The 17,703-nt window shown below is 35.9% G+C and overlaps 1 protein-coding gene across 2 annotated transcripts in view; it reads right to left on the bottom strand.

Annotated features, from left to right (window-relative positions):
• Nucleotides 1-17,703, bottom strand: part of LOC128674362 (parapinopsin-like) — a 36,677-nt gene that overhangs the window by 6,670 nt on the left and 12,304 nt on the right. Inside the window, exons 2-6 of one of the 2 annotated variants that reach the window (XM_053752857.2) lie at nt 16,500-16,626; nt 14,604-14,852; nt 11,288-11,447; nt 798-993; nt 369-501 (exon numbers count right to left, since the gene is read on the bottom strand). In XM_053752857.2, coding sequence (XP_053608832.1) covers nt 369-501; nt 798-993; nt 11,288-11,447; nt 14,604-14,777 — 663 coding nt within the window. In that variant the 5' untranslated portion in view covers nt 14,778-14,852; nt 16,500-16,626. The remainder of the gene's footprint in view (nt 1-368; nt 502-797; nt 994-11,287; nt 11,448-14,603; nt 14,853-16,499; nt 16,627-17,703) is intronic. The other variant, XM_053752858.2, reaches the window with a different exon arrangement.

Raw genomic sequence — 17,703 nt, 5'->3', positions numbered from 1 at the left:
AGCTGATTGCGGCCATTCGCGAGGGCTTTGGATTTATCTTTTGCGAGTGTTTCTTGGTTTTATTTAATATGGACTCAAATATGTGTATATGTAAAGTGCTTGCATTGTTTACTGGCTCTCGTTTGGTACTTTAAGCGTAACTGTAATAGTTAAAACTAAAATTAGAGGCGGTTTTATCGGTGTGGTAAATTTGTGACAAGCAATAATTTTGGAAATCTATACTTAAGTGTATAACTAATTGCAAATGTTTGAATCATATGTTATTATTTGATTGCATTGTTATATATTTCGGGTTATAACATTGACTGCCGCAAAAAAAAAAAACACATGCTTTGGGCCGCGGGATTTGCCATGTTATTATTAGCTACCTTCTTGAGGGTCCTGATGATGTTGACGTAGCTGTAGATGATGACAGCCAGAGGGACTATGAGCCCCATCGCGAACAGGAACAGGATGTATGTGAGCGTGTTCATCGACTGCTCGTGCCAGTTCACCGAACAACTGTTTATACGAACAATTTATTTATTATACTTACTTTCGTAAGTAATAAATATGTCTTTTAAAAGTTGTATTCTAACTAAAAGGTATATTCTGTAAACATTGATTAGACGATATTTTCTAGTTGCTAACGTATTAGTACCTTATTCTGATTACAAAAAAGGTATTTGGTAGTATCTAGGTGATCAGGAGATACTTACGAAAGATCATTAAAGTAATTGAAAGCTGTATTATATTTTGTTTGAAATGCCTTCGTCAAAAGAATATGACTGTAAAGATTAATTAAAGTGGAAGCAGACCTGATATTAGCAGCCTCCTGGTCGTAGTTCCCCCAGCCGATCAAGGGCGGGGTGGTCAGGGCCAGCGAGTATGTCCAGATGAACCCGATGGAAAGCGCTGCGCCCTTGGAGCTGAGGTGACGCGAGCTCAGAGGCCTGGTCACCAGCATGTAGCGCTCGAACGATATTACTGTCAGGGTGGTGATCGACGTGATGCCTGGGGGCAAAATGCGAATTTAAATATAGAAATGGAAATATATTAATTTGCAGCAAAAAATAAACTATAAGTACACTTTACATGTTACCAAAAGCTACAAAAAGGTATCTCAGAATGTGTCATAACGCGGAGCCATGACGCAGATTTTTAGTGAATTTTATGCTGACGCCTAATTAACTAACGCTCTGTCAGTGATGATCAGGCCGCGGCGGGAGCTGAGTTGTATTAGTATTGAAAAAGGTCCACTACTAGACCTCTATTATAAGTATAGTATTTTTCGTCAATAATGCAAAAATCAATCTTGGAAATATACATAGGTATTGGCAATTTTTACATAACATACTAAAACATAAAGAAAAAGTAACAAGAGAGCAATTCTATCCACGATAGCCTGTTGACCCCGCTACTCTTTTGACAAATCTGCTTTTACATTCATATAACGTGTTCCGCCCTGGAATCATAAGATGGTTGGTAAGAGGACTTTAGGACAAGAATAGCCTTGATAGCTGATAAGCAACAATAGTATTTCCTAAGAGAATTGACGGTCACACGACGCTGGCTTTTGTAGATACAAAACCCAGCATAGAACCAGGAACATAATGAAAGAAACTCGACTGTTTCGTTCAGGTCTCAGACAAATTAAATGGAATGGAAATGAAGCGGCTGATTTTATTGGCTGTATCTTTATTGTTGATCTAAGTATGTATTACAATATTTACGAGATTTTCACAACCATAAAACTCCCGATATACCAGAATTTCCTTCCTTTGTGGATTAAAATTTATTAAAAATGTAAGCAGCTTATGGAAATAATACCGAGCTTCGCTGCTCAAACATGAAATGGGATTTGAGGGTAAATGTTTGTTTGTTAAACAGCTTGGCATCATATCTTTGAGGTTTGGACTCTCCAGGCCGAATGTTAGTTTTGCATAACTATTTTTGTGTATTCAATTCTATTTTTCGTCCTAGGACATAGCTGATAGGCCAAAAATATTTTAAGGCTTCTTTTACGCTGATCCTGGACTTCGAGGCGTCACAGCCTCCAATGGGAATATGGGGATATGAGAGTGAGGCAACAAGAACATTCTCAAAGAGGGTCGACGTCAGGCACATCAGGCACGAAATATTACAGCTGTTAAAATTTAAAACGATATTTTATACGCGGATCTAAGCAAGGCTTCCTGTTTTGTTCAATGGTATGGTATATATAGGTATGTATCACTTATACTTTTCAACTTTTTAACGAGTTCTACTTTTTCTTGTTATTAAAGATTATCAAAAAATTATGTAATATCTGGAGCAGCCGTTATTGATGTCATAATCTCGACAGACAGTCGTTTAGAAATTACGATCCTATCTAATATATTCTAAAATACTGTTCTAATATGCGAAACGACATCTACCAATTTAGACCACTCCGGACATGAGCCGAGAATAGGTACCTACTCCAATTCATAACAGTTCCAAGTTTGGCGGCACTCATTTCTGTGGTGACCTATTTGATTGAGCTAACTTTCGATGCTTGTATTTGATCCAATAGATATTTAATTTAGATGGAGTGCCGCCTGAATGAACGAACGAACGAACGAACGAATGAACGAATGAATGAATGATATTTGATTGTATGTATATTTTACAATAAGTAAGTAGATACTGTGATGATACGAGCACGTCTTAACGTCAAATTACATACAAAATAAAACTCTGGCAAAACCAAGATGGCTTGATAAACAAATAAATGTAGTCAGAGATGACATGCGTGCCAATGACCTGACAACTAAGAATGCCGAAGACCGCGCGAACTGGACGAAAAAAGTGGGAAAGTGGACTGTAGGCTCTAACGCTCTGTGGTCAGGAAGTAACAGGGGAAACGGTCAGAAGAGTGAGAGAGAGAAAGCTAATTTTACGCCAGCACTATCCACTTTGCTAGAACTAGCCGGCTCATAACTTGTCTGTTAACTTAGCACTTTACCGTAATTGTTTACATACGGTATTTTGATTATCTTAGACCAGTCGAAGTGAATTAAGTTGAATCTTAGTGGGTATAATGGAATATTCCACAAGCTCTGGAATAATGAATATTTGAATTGATTAAATACCTATCACGTGGAGTGACTCCGCCCTAGAATAGGACCACTCTATATCCCAAAGATGCCGTTTGAGACACATAGCCAGTGCGTTTGTCACCAATCCATACATAATCCATACTAATATTAGAAAGAGAAAAGATTTATATTTTTGTTTGTAATGAATAAACTAAAAAACTTACTGGACCTTTGATGAAATTTGGCACATAGACAGACGAAACCTTCAGGAGTAATTTTTGTTTATTATGGTTTCACCCGAGCGAATCCGGGACGGCCTACTCTATCTGTAAAAATTAGGACAACTAAACATAGGTACCATTTAAAGGTAAAAGACACCAATGGACGAATATATAAGTACTTGGACGAATATATTATACGCCTGTTTCCCGAAACTATTGATTCCCAAAGATACGTGGGAAAATGATCATCTGTCTAACAAATTTTGCATAGATTTAATTAGACATTTATCCCTAAAACATCATAATATATTTGTGGAGCATTCAACACAAATTACCGCATTATCTAAAGGCAAATGAACAAAAATAATTGGTTCGCCTTTTGATGTTCAGTGATGGTTCTTATTACTGGTTGATAATTTACTTGCCACAAAAGTACACAGAAACAAACTAATTTTAGAATAATCAAGATAGTGTTGTAAATGGCTTTGAGTAATTGATATTATATTATATACGGGAATATAACCGACTGAGTAAACGTGGGGATTCAGGAATATTATATTCAGGAACTAAAATATGTTGATATACGATGATATAGAAAACACAAACAGTGACTATCACATACTAAAATATTTATAAAATCCGACTGATAGCAGATATTAGCGCTTTCAAAAAAACCATTTCTTTCATCGTTATGTCGAAGTAAAAGCATGAAGTCAGGCACTTTTTCACGTCAAATTGACGAGTATCTATATAGAATTTTTCGATTGGAAAAGCTATAGACGCTACTGATATTTCGGAACTACCACTGCTGAGAAGAAACGCCGAAAGAAACAGTTGGTCACTATCACAAGGGCTTCAATTCAATTCAATTCAATTCAATATAATTTGTTTATTTCGTGAACACAAGTTACATAATAGGTATAATACATTGGAATAAGTGTAAAATATTGGCTTACCATATTTTTTATGTGTTACATTGGCATAAAGTGTACAAAAACTTTCGAATGCTCATAAAAATATAAATATTAATATAGCGCCATGCGCCATTACGAAATTCAATGAGATTTGGGTATTATTGGTGATAAATTACGTAATTGTGTAACAGAAAATATGCTATCATCAAATATACAAATATATTCGAGATTATGTTTTAGCAAGCAGATTATGGAATTCGCTGCCTCGTCATTTGTGCCGCCATCCGAGAGCAGTAGCGTTTGATTGCTGTGGTTTGTAATTCAATTACTAGAAGCCAACTCTCATTTGAAGCCGTTCAGTTGTAAATACTATTTTCATAATATACTACATTTGGATCACATGGAAATACATACAAGATACGCGCGAAAAACAATACCCTTAATTTGCAGTCGTGTAAAAACATTAAACGCATTTACACGATATTTTCTCTTATTGTAATATTGCTTTGTTTACATAATTATTCACTTTAATGCGGAGCCGGTGCGCTTTTGATACAAATAATTCTTAAAATATCACAAAAATGGATAAGTATATATATAACTTATCTCATTTCTCGGATTTATCTTACAAAAGATTTTACACGTGTATCTATGTATAGCTAGATATTGTTAACTCCACTTAAATTGGTTTTTATAAAGAAGAATTTGGCAATAATTTCACTCGAAGCACATCATTCTTAGTAAAAGGCTTAGAAAATGTATTTGAAGTAGAACATTATGTAAAACCAATATAACCGTCTCGGAGACTGTAGCGGTGCGGCGGTCTGCTGGGACTGCCATTAGTGTTTGAAGTACCTAGGTAATGCTTGTGTGGTGTGTGATGTCACTGTATCACGTGTTACTGATATTGAAGTATTGTGATAAAAATAATATCTAATATTTTTAATACTAATTGTAAAAAAAATTTGATTTCTAAGAGTGGGTGGCACCAATGGAAAAACGCTGTCTAAACGTTACAGCGTCAATAGCGAATCGTCAAAGTAGAGTGGTGCAACTCACCCTAAGAATTTTCATTTGTAACTTTCGTTGTATTTTCTGCCAAGGTTTTCGCAAGATAAATGAGTTTTGGTTTTTTCGTAGGTCTACCAACATTTTCAAATATATTTTAAAGATTTGTACAATTATTCATATAGACAAATGCATATGATAAACGGGTTAGCAGCTTCACGACTACATCTCTGTAAGATTAGATAGACTAACGCTTAATCGTCTAATTTCGATTTAGTCAATTGGCGATTATAGTTTAACTGAGATCTAGTACAACCGCGATCTAGTCTATTTGTGCACCTTGATTCAATGAGATATACCTAGTCATAAAGCTTCTAAATGCTTCTAACGTCATGGATCAACAACAAGAAAATGTTCTTGAATTGACTTGAAAACTATGACATGTGTTAAAATGTCACTGCATATGAAAAGTTTAATATTTCTAACTTTTGAACTTTGATGCATATGATTTCATATATAAGTCCCGTTACATGAAAATATAGTTTTTATCCTTCCCAACCTAAGTCATTCTCAGTGCGAAATTTCAAGGAGATTGGCAGTAAGGTGGATATAAAGCATCATAAGCGAGTTCAGATGTCAAACGAAACGGAACGCCAATTCAATACACAGTGGAAAGAGAAATAAAATACCTACGTAACATTTATTTTCACAGCTTTGGGGAAAATTTGTTGAGTTCTGAAATAATTTGAAACACTTTTAGTGATTTTGAAACTAACGAAAATAACCTAACATATTCATATTTAAATGATTGACGTCAATCGAATTTCAATTTTAAATAATTGTTGTACTCGTATCATTCTTGGTAGCGGTCCGCCCTCAAATAGGACTACTCTATGTCCTCCCGTCAATAAGTAACAATAGCATTCCCATAGAGGGTTGACGTTATTCAGGCGGCCGGTTGTAAGATCATAGCCAAATGTTCAAAATTTAAAAGTAATTTTTTAAAGCGCACCTTGGGCTTCGCCGCGTTGCAGCTCCGAATGTAACCGGGAATACGCACGGATGACAGAGAGAGATACATTTTTTATCTGTCAACTTTTATTATTATTCTCACGTAAACTTTACACCAAACTTTTGTTGACTTTTGTAGAAAAATACCACAAAACATTAAACTGCTAAAAATGAACTTGAAAGACGAATGAAATAATCGTATTATCTATCTAATCGCGAGCCACGGCGATAGCGGCGAATTTCCAATGAATTTTAATAGCTTCGTGTGATGACTGAACATCTCGTTGTCTCTATGTTTTCAAATTTAAACATTTTCTTTAATCTCTAGCAATGAATTATATAGAATCTCCAAGAAAAACAAGACCAGTCACGTGTCTTAGAAGCCTGGTCACAACAGGCTATATCTCTTTGTCAATGTCGCTATTTGTAGCCTGACATGTCTCGCAGTTATCCGATTCCAAACGGTAATATTGTAAACAGTAACGCGAGACAGATATTGTATTGAGTACCACGGATATAGCGGTAGAGTTAATCAAATCATATTTAACTACTTATCATAGCTACTGAGTTTCTGTATAAAAAGTTAATTATTGATTAAATTATTCCCATATCTTTCTCTCTCTCCCTCTCTCTCTCTCTCATTTCTCTGTTATTTCCTCAGCCGTTGCGTGTCGGAGCCCAGAGTCCACTTTCCTAAATTTTCGTCTCCAATTCAGTCACCACGGTCGTCGGAGTCCTTCACAACTCAAATTACTCCCACATCGTAAACAATGAAGTATTTATTTAATTTTTATTATTTTATTTATGGCAGTGACTTATAAAATCGATCAAATTTCAAAGGTTGTTGAAATAGAAAGTTTTTCTGTCTTCTGTGTTTTAAAAGACTTGTAAAAATAAAATATATATAACCTTCTAAAAATAGTTCATCAACTATTTCTGTAATTGCAAACGACTTTACCCTAATTTAAAGTCTCATCCATGCCTCTTCAGAGAAGCACCTCTGAAATTCAGTGAAAAACTTTACCGTTCAGAAGAAGAAAACGTCTCTAGGCTTAGTAGATCTGGAAAACCTTTTTCTAAGGGCCTGAATGACTATTTGTTCGAAAATAGCCCATCGGGTAATAGGCTATTGTACTTAATTGTTAAAGTTTTGATAAATGAGAATATTATGGACCTTATTCTGGATAGACACGTTACGGAACGCGGAAAAATGGATACGAAGTTAACTCGGATAGAATAGTAAGAAATTGAATGGAACATCGGATTGCTTCCGCAGAGCCAGCTCACAAGACTCGTGAGATTCATGTGCGAGCAAAACTGACCATTATTATGGTACTGTGAAATCTTTTTAACCCCGGACTACAGAAGGAGTTATAGGTTTAACTTAACTGTGTGTGTGTTCATGGCATCGTAATAGCTAACGCCTTAAACGATTTTGATCTAGTTTTTTTTTTATTAGGGAGAGAATTTAATCGAGAGTAATCTTAGCTATGTTTGGAAAATGTGCGTTCAGCCGTTTGGAAACTGTCAGCTCTTTTCTTGCAGATAAGATGATGAAGACAACTATGAAGTCGGGGTGTTCTAAATTTTTGAATTATGTTTTTATTGCAAGCTCCCGACGAGGGAACTCTCTAACAATTAAAATCATGAAGTGTGAAGTATCAAGTGTAAAATTCTATGACATGGTAAAATTCTATGATAAGCAAGATCTATTGGTGGACCAGCATTGGCTCCCAACGAGGGAATTCCTCAACCGTACTGCACGGACGTGATTTTTTTTAAATAAAATTTTTGTTAATAAAATCACGTTTGCAACGCAAACGCAATCACGGCGGCAAAAAATGACGTTTTTGTAAAAAAAACTTGTTATAAAATGAATCCCTCCTTTTTCCTTAATTAAATTTCGAAGTCCCGGGACATATTCCTTTTTCATTAGGAGATGAGCTTTGGATGGGGCCTTTGGGAAATGCTTATTAACTTGCGACCAAATATTGGGAAGGTTTTTAATTTTTATAAGTAACAAATTGATCAAGTCCGTCGGTGATGGTCGAACCATAAAATAATTGCAAAGTAGGTTTTGAGTGACATATTAGATTTGAACTCATTGTAATGTTCTTATATCAGTGTTTTGAACAAAAACAATAATATTATACAAACATCTAGTCACTCGTTATGCGCTCGAAATAATAATATGGCATATAAAATAATATATCGATTGAATAATTGCCAAAGAAATAAAAAGATCCCTTTCCACGCGCCGTCCCAAGAAAAAGCTTTCCGAAGAATTATTTTCTCTTTGACGTATATCTAAAAATAAACATACAAACAATAAAACTAACATTGTTACATTAAATTCCTAGAAACAACAAATAACCGGCGCAAGCCTTTGGGACCTGACATGCAGAATAATGGATGACGAGTGGAGCAGATCGACGAGAGAAGATGTGAGTTGAAAATTAAGAAAATGTTATGCAAAGTTATAACAAACCATTGTATTGCGTCACGCCACATCTACGGGATAGATTTCATACGATACCTAATAAAACTCTTGCATTACTGAGTGACTGACTGACAGACAACGCACAGCCGAAACTACTGGGCGTAGAAAGCTGAAATTTGATATGTAGGTTCCTGGGACACTGTAGGGGAGCACTAAGAAGGGATTTCCTGAAATTTCCACGGGAAACGGATTTTTACTCACATACGAAGTTGTGGGTAAAAGCTAGTACTTAATATTATCGTGTTACATATAAATCACACAGAGTATTTACGATTATATCACACAGATTGAGTTATCCACAAATTTCTAGCCTTGTGAGGAACATTATGAAACTATATTTTATAACATATAAACATTGTGGCATGGACTGGCCACTTGTTTCTGTATTTTTATGACGATGTTATTAACTGTCAGTGTCAAGCTCAATAAATCAGTCTACAGCCAGCTTCCGTCTTTCATTCGTTGCATTGGCGCAGTCGGTAGGATTTATTATTTGTTTTCGTGTTAATCCTTAAATACTATGCCGTACTTGTGACGCTTGCAGGGTGGTACGTGACGCACGACCGCACTCTCCACTACATCCGTGGGAGTTTCCACAAAATCCGTGGTATCGGTTGCATGCAGACTTCGCGGATTGTGGTGGTAAACGCTATTTGATCATAGTGGATGCCTACTCTAAATGGATTGAAGCAATACCAATGCAAAATACTGACTCTAAGAGTACCATATCTGTTTTTAGAAATATCTTTGCTCGATTCGGTTTGCCGTCCCAACTCGTAAACGATAATGGCCCTCCGTTCTTTTCATATGATTTTAAAAGCTACTGTCAAAGTAATTGTATTAAGCATGTAACTTCAGCACCATACAGACCACAGGGCAATGGTGCTGCGGAAAATGCCGTTAAGACAATTAAAAAGGCTATCACACGGGCTTTGCATGAGAACGAAGACGTATATACTGCGTTGAGCAGATTTTTGTTTCAATATAGAAATTGTGAACATAGCACAACCGGTGTGTCACCCGCAGTAGCTTTGATAGGAAGGCGTTTGCGTGGTCGGTTGGACGCACTACGGCCCTGCGTGGCGGACATAGTGCGTAACAACCAGGAGCGTCAAGAACGCGCAGCTAGGGGTACGCCGCGTGGCTTCGCTATCGGTGACCGTGTTTTAGCTCGCGATTACACCGCTCGGGGGGAAAAGTGGTCTGAGGGCACTGTAGTTAAACAAACTGGGCCATTATCTTATAAGGTTGATTTAGGACAGGAGATCTGCTGGCGAAGACACGCCTACCAGTTGATTAAGAGAAGTGATAGGTTTTCACTCTCTCGTACGAGTATAGTACCCGATAGCAATGAAACTGTTGATACACCTAAGACAACTAGTGTAACTGGTGGCGTTGGAGATGTTTTTGAGGATGCATGCGATGGCCCTCATCAGGAAATAGTTTCAAGTGAAACGGACAAAAATGCACCCGCTAAGGTCGAGACGATTGCACCTCCGAAATCTCTGCCACCACCAGATATGTCTGCCCGAGATTTACGAGCTTACAACCGAAATTTAAAAAGAGATGTTGAAATGTAAGGTTTAGTTAGGTAAATTGTTACAAATAGTGTATAAGGATTAAAGGGGGGAAATGTGGCATGGACTGGCCACTTGTTTCTGTATTTTTATGACGATGTTATTAACTGTCAGTGTCAAACTCAATAAATCAGTCTACAGCCAGCTTCCGTCTTTCATTCGTTGCAAACATCAATCTGAAAAAGACAAGGTGTAGCCATAAAGTACCTTTCATTATATTCGGTTAAGCATACATTCATAGTTGACTAAATCGAAAATGCGTTTACCGTTGACTGTTTACGTAATTGTAGATAAGCATTCTTTATTTATAATATTTTGCAGTAGATTTCCTAAATGGAAGTTGAAATCATAAAAAAGCAATCTCGAAGAAAGCAGATCTTGCGTTGGAACGTGTTTCAATTCTCAGCTAAATTATTCAAGAAACATTTACATTTCAAAAAACAAATTAAACTCTTATATTCCTCTTCATTTGTGAATCTTTAGCTAAATATATATTTGGATAACTATCAAATGAATTTAAGTTTCGTGTGATCTAAAAATATAATGTTCGGATTGTTCGGTGTCTTTTGGAATATATAGGTAATGAGTGAATAATTGAAGAACATCCCACATTCACTGCAAGAACGAAAAGGAGGTCAAAGTATAAAAAGAAAGTCTTTGAAAACGTCACATTCAAATTTTCCTTGTATGAGTGGGAAGTGGATGTGGTTCTTATGTTTCTATAGCGGGCTTGAATAAACGATGTTAATTTGCAATAAAATCATGTTTTCTATTTTAAACTATATTGATACGTGTTAACAAAAATGAGAATATAGGTTTTTTTAACACAGAAATGGACACAACACACCCAAAACCAGGCAAAAATTTATGATCACAAGTACAAATCTTTTGTCGCGCTGGGAATCCAACCCAGGACCTTCAGATAGCGGACAGGAGTGGTGACCACTACGCCACAAAGGTCGTCGTTTTGATCTACAAATAACATAGGACATAATATACAAATAAGCCATAAACTCACCCAGTAAAGCCATGAAGAAGCCGTACAGCACACACATGGTGTGACCGAAGACCCACCGGTGGAATAGCGCGGAGACCAGAGTGAAGGGGTTACCAAGGACGGACACGGAGAAGTCGGAGCAGACCAGGTTGAACAGGATCACGTTGAGTGGGGTCCACAGCTGGGGACAATAACACAGATTTAATAAAAAAAAACTACGACAAGTAGTTTTTATTGGGCTATAAAATGTTGGGCTACAAAAGTACACGACGAAAAGAGACTACACCAAAACGAGGATATTATGTTGGATGGGTTAGATGTTGAACAAGAATAGATAGGGTAAGGAATATGTAAATATAAAGATTATATAAATACAAGTGGCGGTTGGAAGGTTGCACCTATTATTGATAATATTAGAAGTTACATAATGAGTTGGTCTCAACACGTGATGAGGAGGCAAGATGAATATTTACTGAAGCAGACATTGATTATGTAAGTGGATGGTTATACGCGAAGAGGAAGGAAAAAAAACACTAGGCTATATGTAAAACTATATATATAATACGTATAGGTAATGTGTCTAGTTTGTTACTTATTTCTGAAACTATTTTTGTTTTGCCTGGTAACTGGATGATAAACATAGCAGATAAATGATGTTCATTTTTAGAAATTACCAAGTTAATAAAGTGCAAACAAAAAATACACAATTTCTAAGAAAATAACAACAAGATTATTTTTAATACAAAGCAGATGCTTTAATTTATCTTGTTAGCTGTAGCCACGAACTGCTGGTAAAAAGTTGAGTTTAAACAAACCCAAAAGTGGAATAGGTTTCTGTGGCGCAGTGTCTAAAGAATGGCCGTCAAATAAATCTCGCAGTTGCAGACTGTACACTAAGAAGGCGGCACAATCAATAATAATTGTTCTGAATACTGTGAGATAGGTAATAATTAACGACTTTATGCGAATAGTCAAAATATACTTAGGTTTATAGTTGTGGGGCATTTCGTCCGAGCTTGTCGTCACACAAGGCTATATCACAGAGCACCAGAATATAATGAGCTAAAAATAAATCTGTTTTGAATTCCAAAAATAAATTTGTGATGTAAATTATTTTTTCATTAGTCAATTAAGAAGTACGTAGTAATACTATAACTTCAGCTAAATATAAATTATAGGTAAGGTAAGTAAAATATAGGTAGATACGGGGTTTAAAATAGAAAAAATCTGCTAACTTAAAGGGCCATAAAGACCAAAAAGCAAATGGATGAACAGTGTTATCGAACAGATGAATCTTCGGTCATAAATATAGGACTCGTATAAAATTTCTTTTTAAATAGAACCTAACAACGGTTTTTACCCTTTCGCTCTATCTGTATATCCGTCCTGCCAAATGTATTTACAAAACTGACAAAAATAGACTACATATTTTTAAATCGCGGCCAAAATGTTAATCCTCAGTTATTGGGATTACAGCCATATTTCGGGCTCGACGAAACGAATTTAAAGGTATCTGACATTGTTTTTATCGGACAGAGTTTTATATAGATTAATATAAAGTGACTATTTAAATATTGAAATATTTGGCTTTTTTTCTAAACTAGCAATTAGCTGTTAACTAGCACTTAAACTCTTTTAACCGCACATCACTAAATACTCTTATCGATCGGTAGTTGCTTTACAAATAAAGAATGTCATTTGATTACAATATCTTTTAATGCCTAAGCTACGACACTATTTACATTAATCAGACGTGTGTTTAATCAATCTAATCAAGTAACTCCGTCTGTTATTGCCACGTCTCTTTGCTGAACTACTTTACTCGTACCTGATAATTGAATTATTTTCTTCTCAGTTGTTAGCTTTTGAAGTAATTGAAACAGTAGTGGTCCCAGGTTCAAATCCTAGTTTGCATGTATAGTATACCTATCTGACTACAACTGTATCTATAGCTGTTTCCACAGACCACAAATGGCTTCCGTGTGAAGGAAAATATAGTTCATAGTTCTGACCCTTAAGGCGTAAAGTTATCATCATTAGGATGGTGCTATTGCTGCCTCGCGCATCCTGCAGAAGGAGGCGGCCTTTTTGCGTATGACGGCAAGACCCATCAACTCTGACTTTCGCAAACATACCCGACGCACTGCACCCGCACGACAGCCCTAACATCACCCTAAAGATGTTATTATGCTGGACGCGCAGATCCCCGACGGTATCACGCGCTTGTATCGTTCCTATAGGCTACTAGTGTAGAAACTTTGGCAGAAGGCTAATGTTTTCTGCAGCATTAAGGATGATATCCGAGATTATTGAATGGTCTTTGGAAGAAGTATATACTCTGTGTGTATAGGTTAGGTTGTGTGGTTATTTGTATAACATTATATGACGACCTCGGTGGCGCAGTGGTAAGGTTCTTGCCACTGAACCGAGAGGTCCCGGGTTCGATCCCCGGTCGGGTCATGATGGAAAATGATCTTTTTCTGATTGGCCCAGGTCTTGGATGTTTATCTATATATGTATTTATTATAAAATATAGTATCGTTGAGTTAGTATCCCATAACACAAATCTCAAACTTACTTTGGCGCTAGCTCAATCTGTGTGATTCGTTCTAATATACTTATTTATTTTATTATTTATTAGTTAAAAATAAATGTTATTAAAAATAATGAATTTATCTCAGATAATTAACTTGTTTATTATTATTATTTGCATGCTCCACGAGTAGATTCATATCGCCTATGAGTAGAATCTCCAGTAAGAGCCGTTTCCCTTGATTGACATCTACAATCTGCTGAGACGGGGAGCTGGCACATTGTATGTTTTTCTTTCACTCCCAGACCAGCAAGACATATTTTGGAATAAAAAGACATTAAAACAAATTCGTGCAATACCACTTTTAGTCTCATTAGTAGGTTTAGAGGGAATTATTAATTACCCTCAGTGTAGTGTTTAGCTTTGATGGTTTGCGGAATGGAGTTACGGCTCCCAGCGCGTACAGACTTGAGTAAGTAAGTAGACAAGTTTTATTTTATCATAATGATCCTATTCAAACTCGAAGCATTTATTCGGAAATTTACATTCAAATGCTTTTGGACGTTAAGTATTAAATTATATAATACTACTGTGATCAGTGGTAAAATTACTATATTTACTAGCTCTCCAACTATCTCCATACATCTTCAATTATTGGTTAAGAAAACAGTTATGAAGATGAACCAAAGGAACAAACAAACACACTTACATAGTCATCACTCTCTTCATGCATACTCTTCAGTTCTGGATGCTCCTATTAAGTTAGTAATTAATCACACAATAAATATTAAGATTGTAACTCACCTGTCGATCCTTGAACATGAGAAGAATCACCATCAGATTGAGGAAGAACCCGAAGAACCCGATGAGGAACAACACAAACGCGGACACCACGTACCCCCACTTGGGCATTAAGAGGGGGAACCCCTCGTCGTACGCCCGGATCACTGTGTCGTTCAGCTCACTGTACGTAGTCATTTTCACTACACTACACTGCACTATTCACTACATTGACACTCCCTTTCCTGTTTGGTCGGGTTGTGGCATGGTTATCTGTAAAGGAAAGACGAAGTTTATCGTTTGATCTTTATAGGAGGAGCAGAAATGCTATTTGTCAATAGCAGGCTTCCTTTTTTCAAGGTATTGGGGATGTACTTACTTATTTATTTTTTCGAAATATTGATTGGCTTCAAAATATCTTAATGTCTCTTTCTAACATTTTTCAGAATATTGCTTTTTGTGTTTTTGTTGTACAACTTTTTTTTCTGCTTAATCGAGCATTCACTCCTAGTCGCTTGCTATTTTTATCATTTGTTTATTTATAATATGAAGTATTATGATATTAGTAGGTAAGTATAGTCTCAAAAAGTTGATAATTATTCTGATCTACATATTGTTCTGTGATTTCGATATCAAATCAAGTTGTTGAACGTAGAGTCAAGCGCACGTCAATACTTGTAACTATATGCGTCTATGATAGTGGTAATTTTGCAGTGATTTTACAGCTTCGCCTGCTGTTGACTGTACATTTAAAAAATTAAAATCAATAGATCAGTCAACAGCGTGTCAAATTGCCCTACATAGACTTTTACGTCGTGGAAACAGTAGCGAATTTGTAATATGATGGTTTAGGTTTTTTATTAGGTCTTGTATTGTCGACTGTACCTACATCACATCAAAGGGCTTTATGAAATTTCTCCCACGCATGTATCGAACATGCAACACTAGAATTGTGTTACCACTGCATCGTGTGCTCAATAACTGTCTAGTAACTGGGACACGGGCGCTGCTAACCCACTATGCCGTACATACGGCAATTTGTATGGAAATGTTTGGTACATTTCACTGTGCATGGCTCGGGTAATTGAGATAGGAAATAATGACGCTAGGAAATCTACTAAGAGTAGGTTGCACCAGTCAACTTTGACATTAGGTTTAACCTGCGCGCCGCCCTCGTTTAGATAAAATGGCATAGGTTTGGAGGCTTTCTGCGCAAGTTAAAGTTAACATCAAAATTTATTGATGCACCCGAGCGAAAGTCCTACTCATATTATAAACGCGAAAGTTTGTCAGAATATATGTGTGTATGTAGAGTACTTTTTATCCCGAAATTTTAGTAATTTAATAAAGTTAAAGGGTATATAAATACTGAGGGTTTACTATTATATTTTAATAAGAATGCCAGCCTAATAATCTGAACACTGATCTGCATGTAAATTCGTACCACCGAGTTAAATTGTAATACTAATGTGATTCAATTCAGGTTCCTAAACCGATGTGCATTTGAATCGTTTCGTGAAAGTTGATGGTAAGTCTACTGTACAGTCAAATCACAAAGATTTTAATAATTTTTTTCTGTTTTGGGATACTAGCTCCCTTTTTAAAAATAGATAAAACAAATATAGTATTCGTGTAGCGAATAATTAATGTTAAGACCTACAATTTAAGTAAAATAATTAAATTAATTATTATATTATTTAATTATTACAATTTTATTTCATTAGGTTCGTGATTTCACAGTCACAGGTCTGGCCTAAATCAACGGCAATAAAAAAAATATTTACTTTGGACTTATAGTTAGATTTCCACAACCAAAGTCTGATTGTTGTGTTTCACACACCAAAAAGAAAGTGGAACAGAAGGAAATGAATATTAAAAGGACAAGACATTTGCAAATGCATCTAAAATTAAAACTATAACCTTTTTTATTGACTTGAAATATAGTATATGACAACGACAGTCTCGAAGAATGGACGCGACTTGCTGACGCCGCAGGAAGTGCCAATATCCTCCCCTCTCCTATGAGTGCAGTACTTGAGAGTAGTTCCTGCAATTTCAGTCTATATAAGACAGCTGCAAGCATTCGGTAAAACATAAGCATAGAGAGAGAGATTCGCAAAATTTTGTTTGTATGTATAATTTTTTACAATACCAATATTGGCTCAGTGGTTCCATCTATTCATTAAACTGTTGCATCCATAGTATATTTCTTTTATCTATGGTTGCATCTATGATTTAGAATAGGATAACAAACCGAAATTGTTCTCATAGTTTACTTTATTTAGAATTGTTGGCAACAAACAGCACAAGACAGAATCCTATAGGAGAAAAGGGGAGGCTTTTGCCCAGCAGTGGGGCATATAAACAGGCTGTGAAAAAAAAATTAAACATATCTTTTTTAATTCCACCAATGGGCACGCTGAGCAGTTAAGCTTAAGACTATGCAACTCACGGCTCTGTTACTTCGTAAGGTTAAAAAGTGATCTTCAATCTTTAATAAAAGAATGTATATATACTTCAGAATTATGATATATTATTATTTAATAATTATGGTAAAAGGCGTATAAACTATTAACATGCAAGCCGCGACATGTAAATTGAACTAAACATGTGTATGTCAGTGCTAATTTGTTCAGAAATGTGCGTGCGGGTATTTGCTCGATATCTGTCTCGCTATCTCAATGGAACAGGATATTAAGTACATGCATAGGCTATTACTATTTGGAGTAAGACTACTAGAATTACCTTAGTTCTAAACCACCCATCCAAATCATCAATCCATTTACCATCTCTGGATGTACCATTGTTGTACATACTATACAAAGTTACGTGCGCGGAGTTTTTGTTTTACAACAATAACAAGAATTTGAACTGTAGTGCCATCGCCCGTCATTCACACTTTGTGTACCTGTATTCGTAGTTCGGCAATTATAAGTTTGCATTCCTTGTATTTATATAATTGCGTCAGATATTTTTGCATAAACAAATACTTAGAGCCTGGTTAGTACAAAAATTTTTATATTCAGATATAATTCTTATAAAATTATAATCTTATTTTAGGATTGCTTGAAAACTATACATTCTTCAAGATATATCACTAAAGAGATAAAATAAAGGATATAAA

This window comes from Plodia interpunctella, chromosome 12 (genome assembly GCF_027563975.2).
Source record: "Plodia interpunctella isolate USDA-ARS_2022_Savannah chromosome 12, ilPloInte3.2, whole genome shotgun sequence".
NCBI lineage: Eukaryota > Metazoa > Arthropoda > Insecta > Lepidoptera > Pyralidae > Plodia > Plodia interpunctella.
The sequence above is the reverse complement of the archived record's forward strand: the minus strand, read 5'-3'. Positions and strand labels throughout refer to the sequence as shown.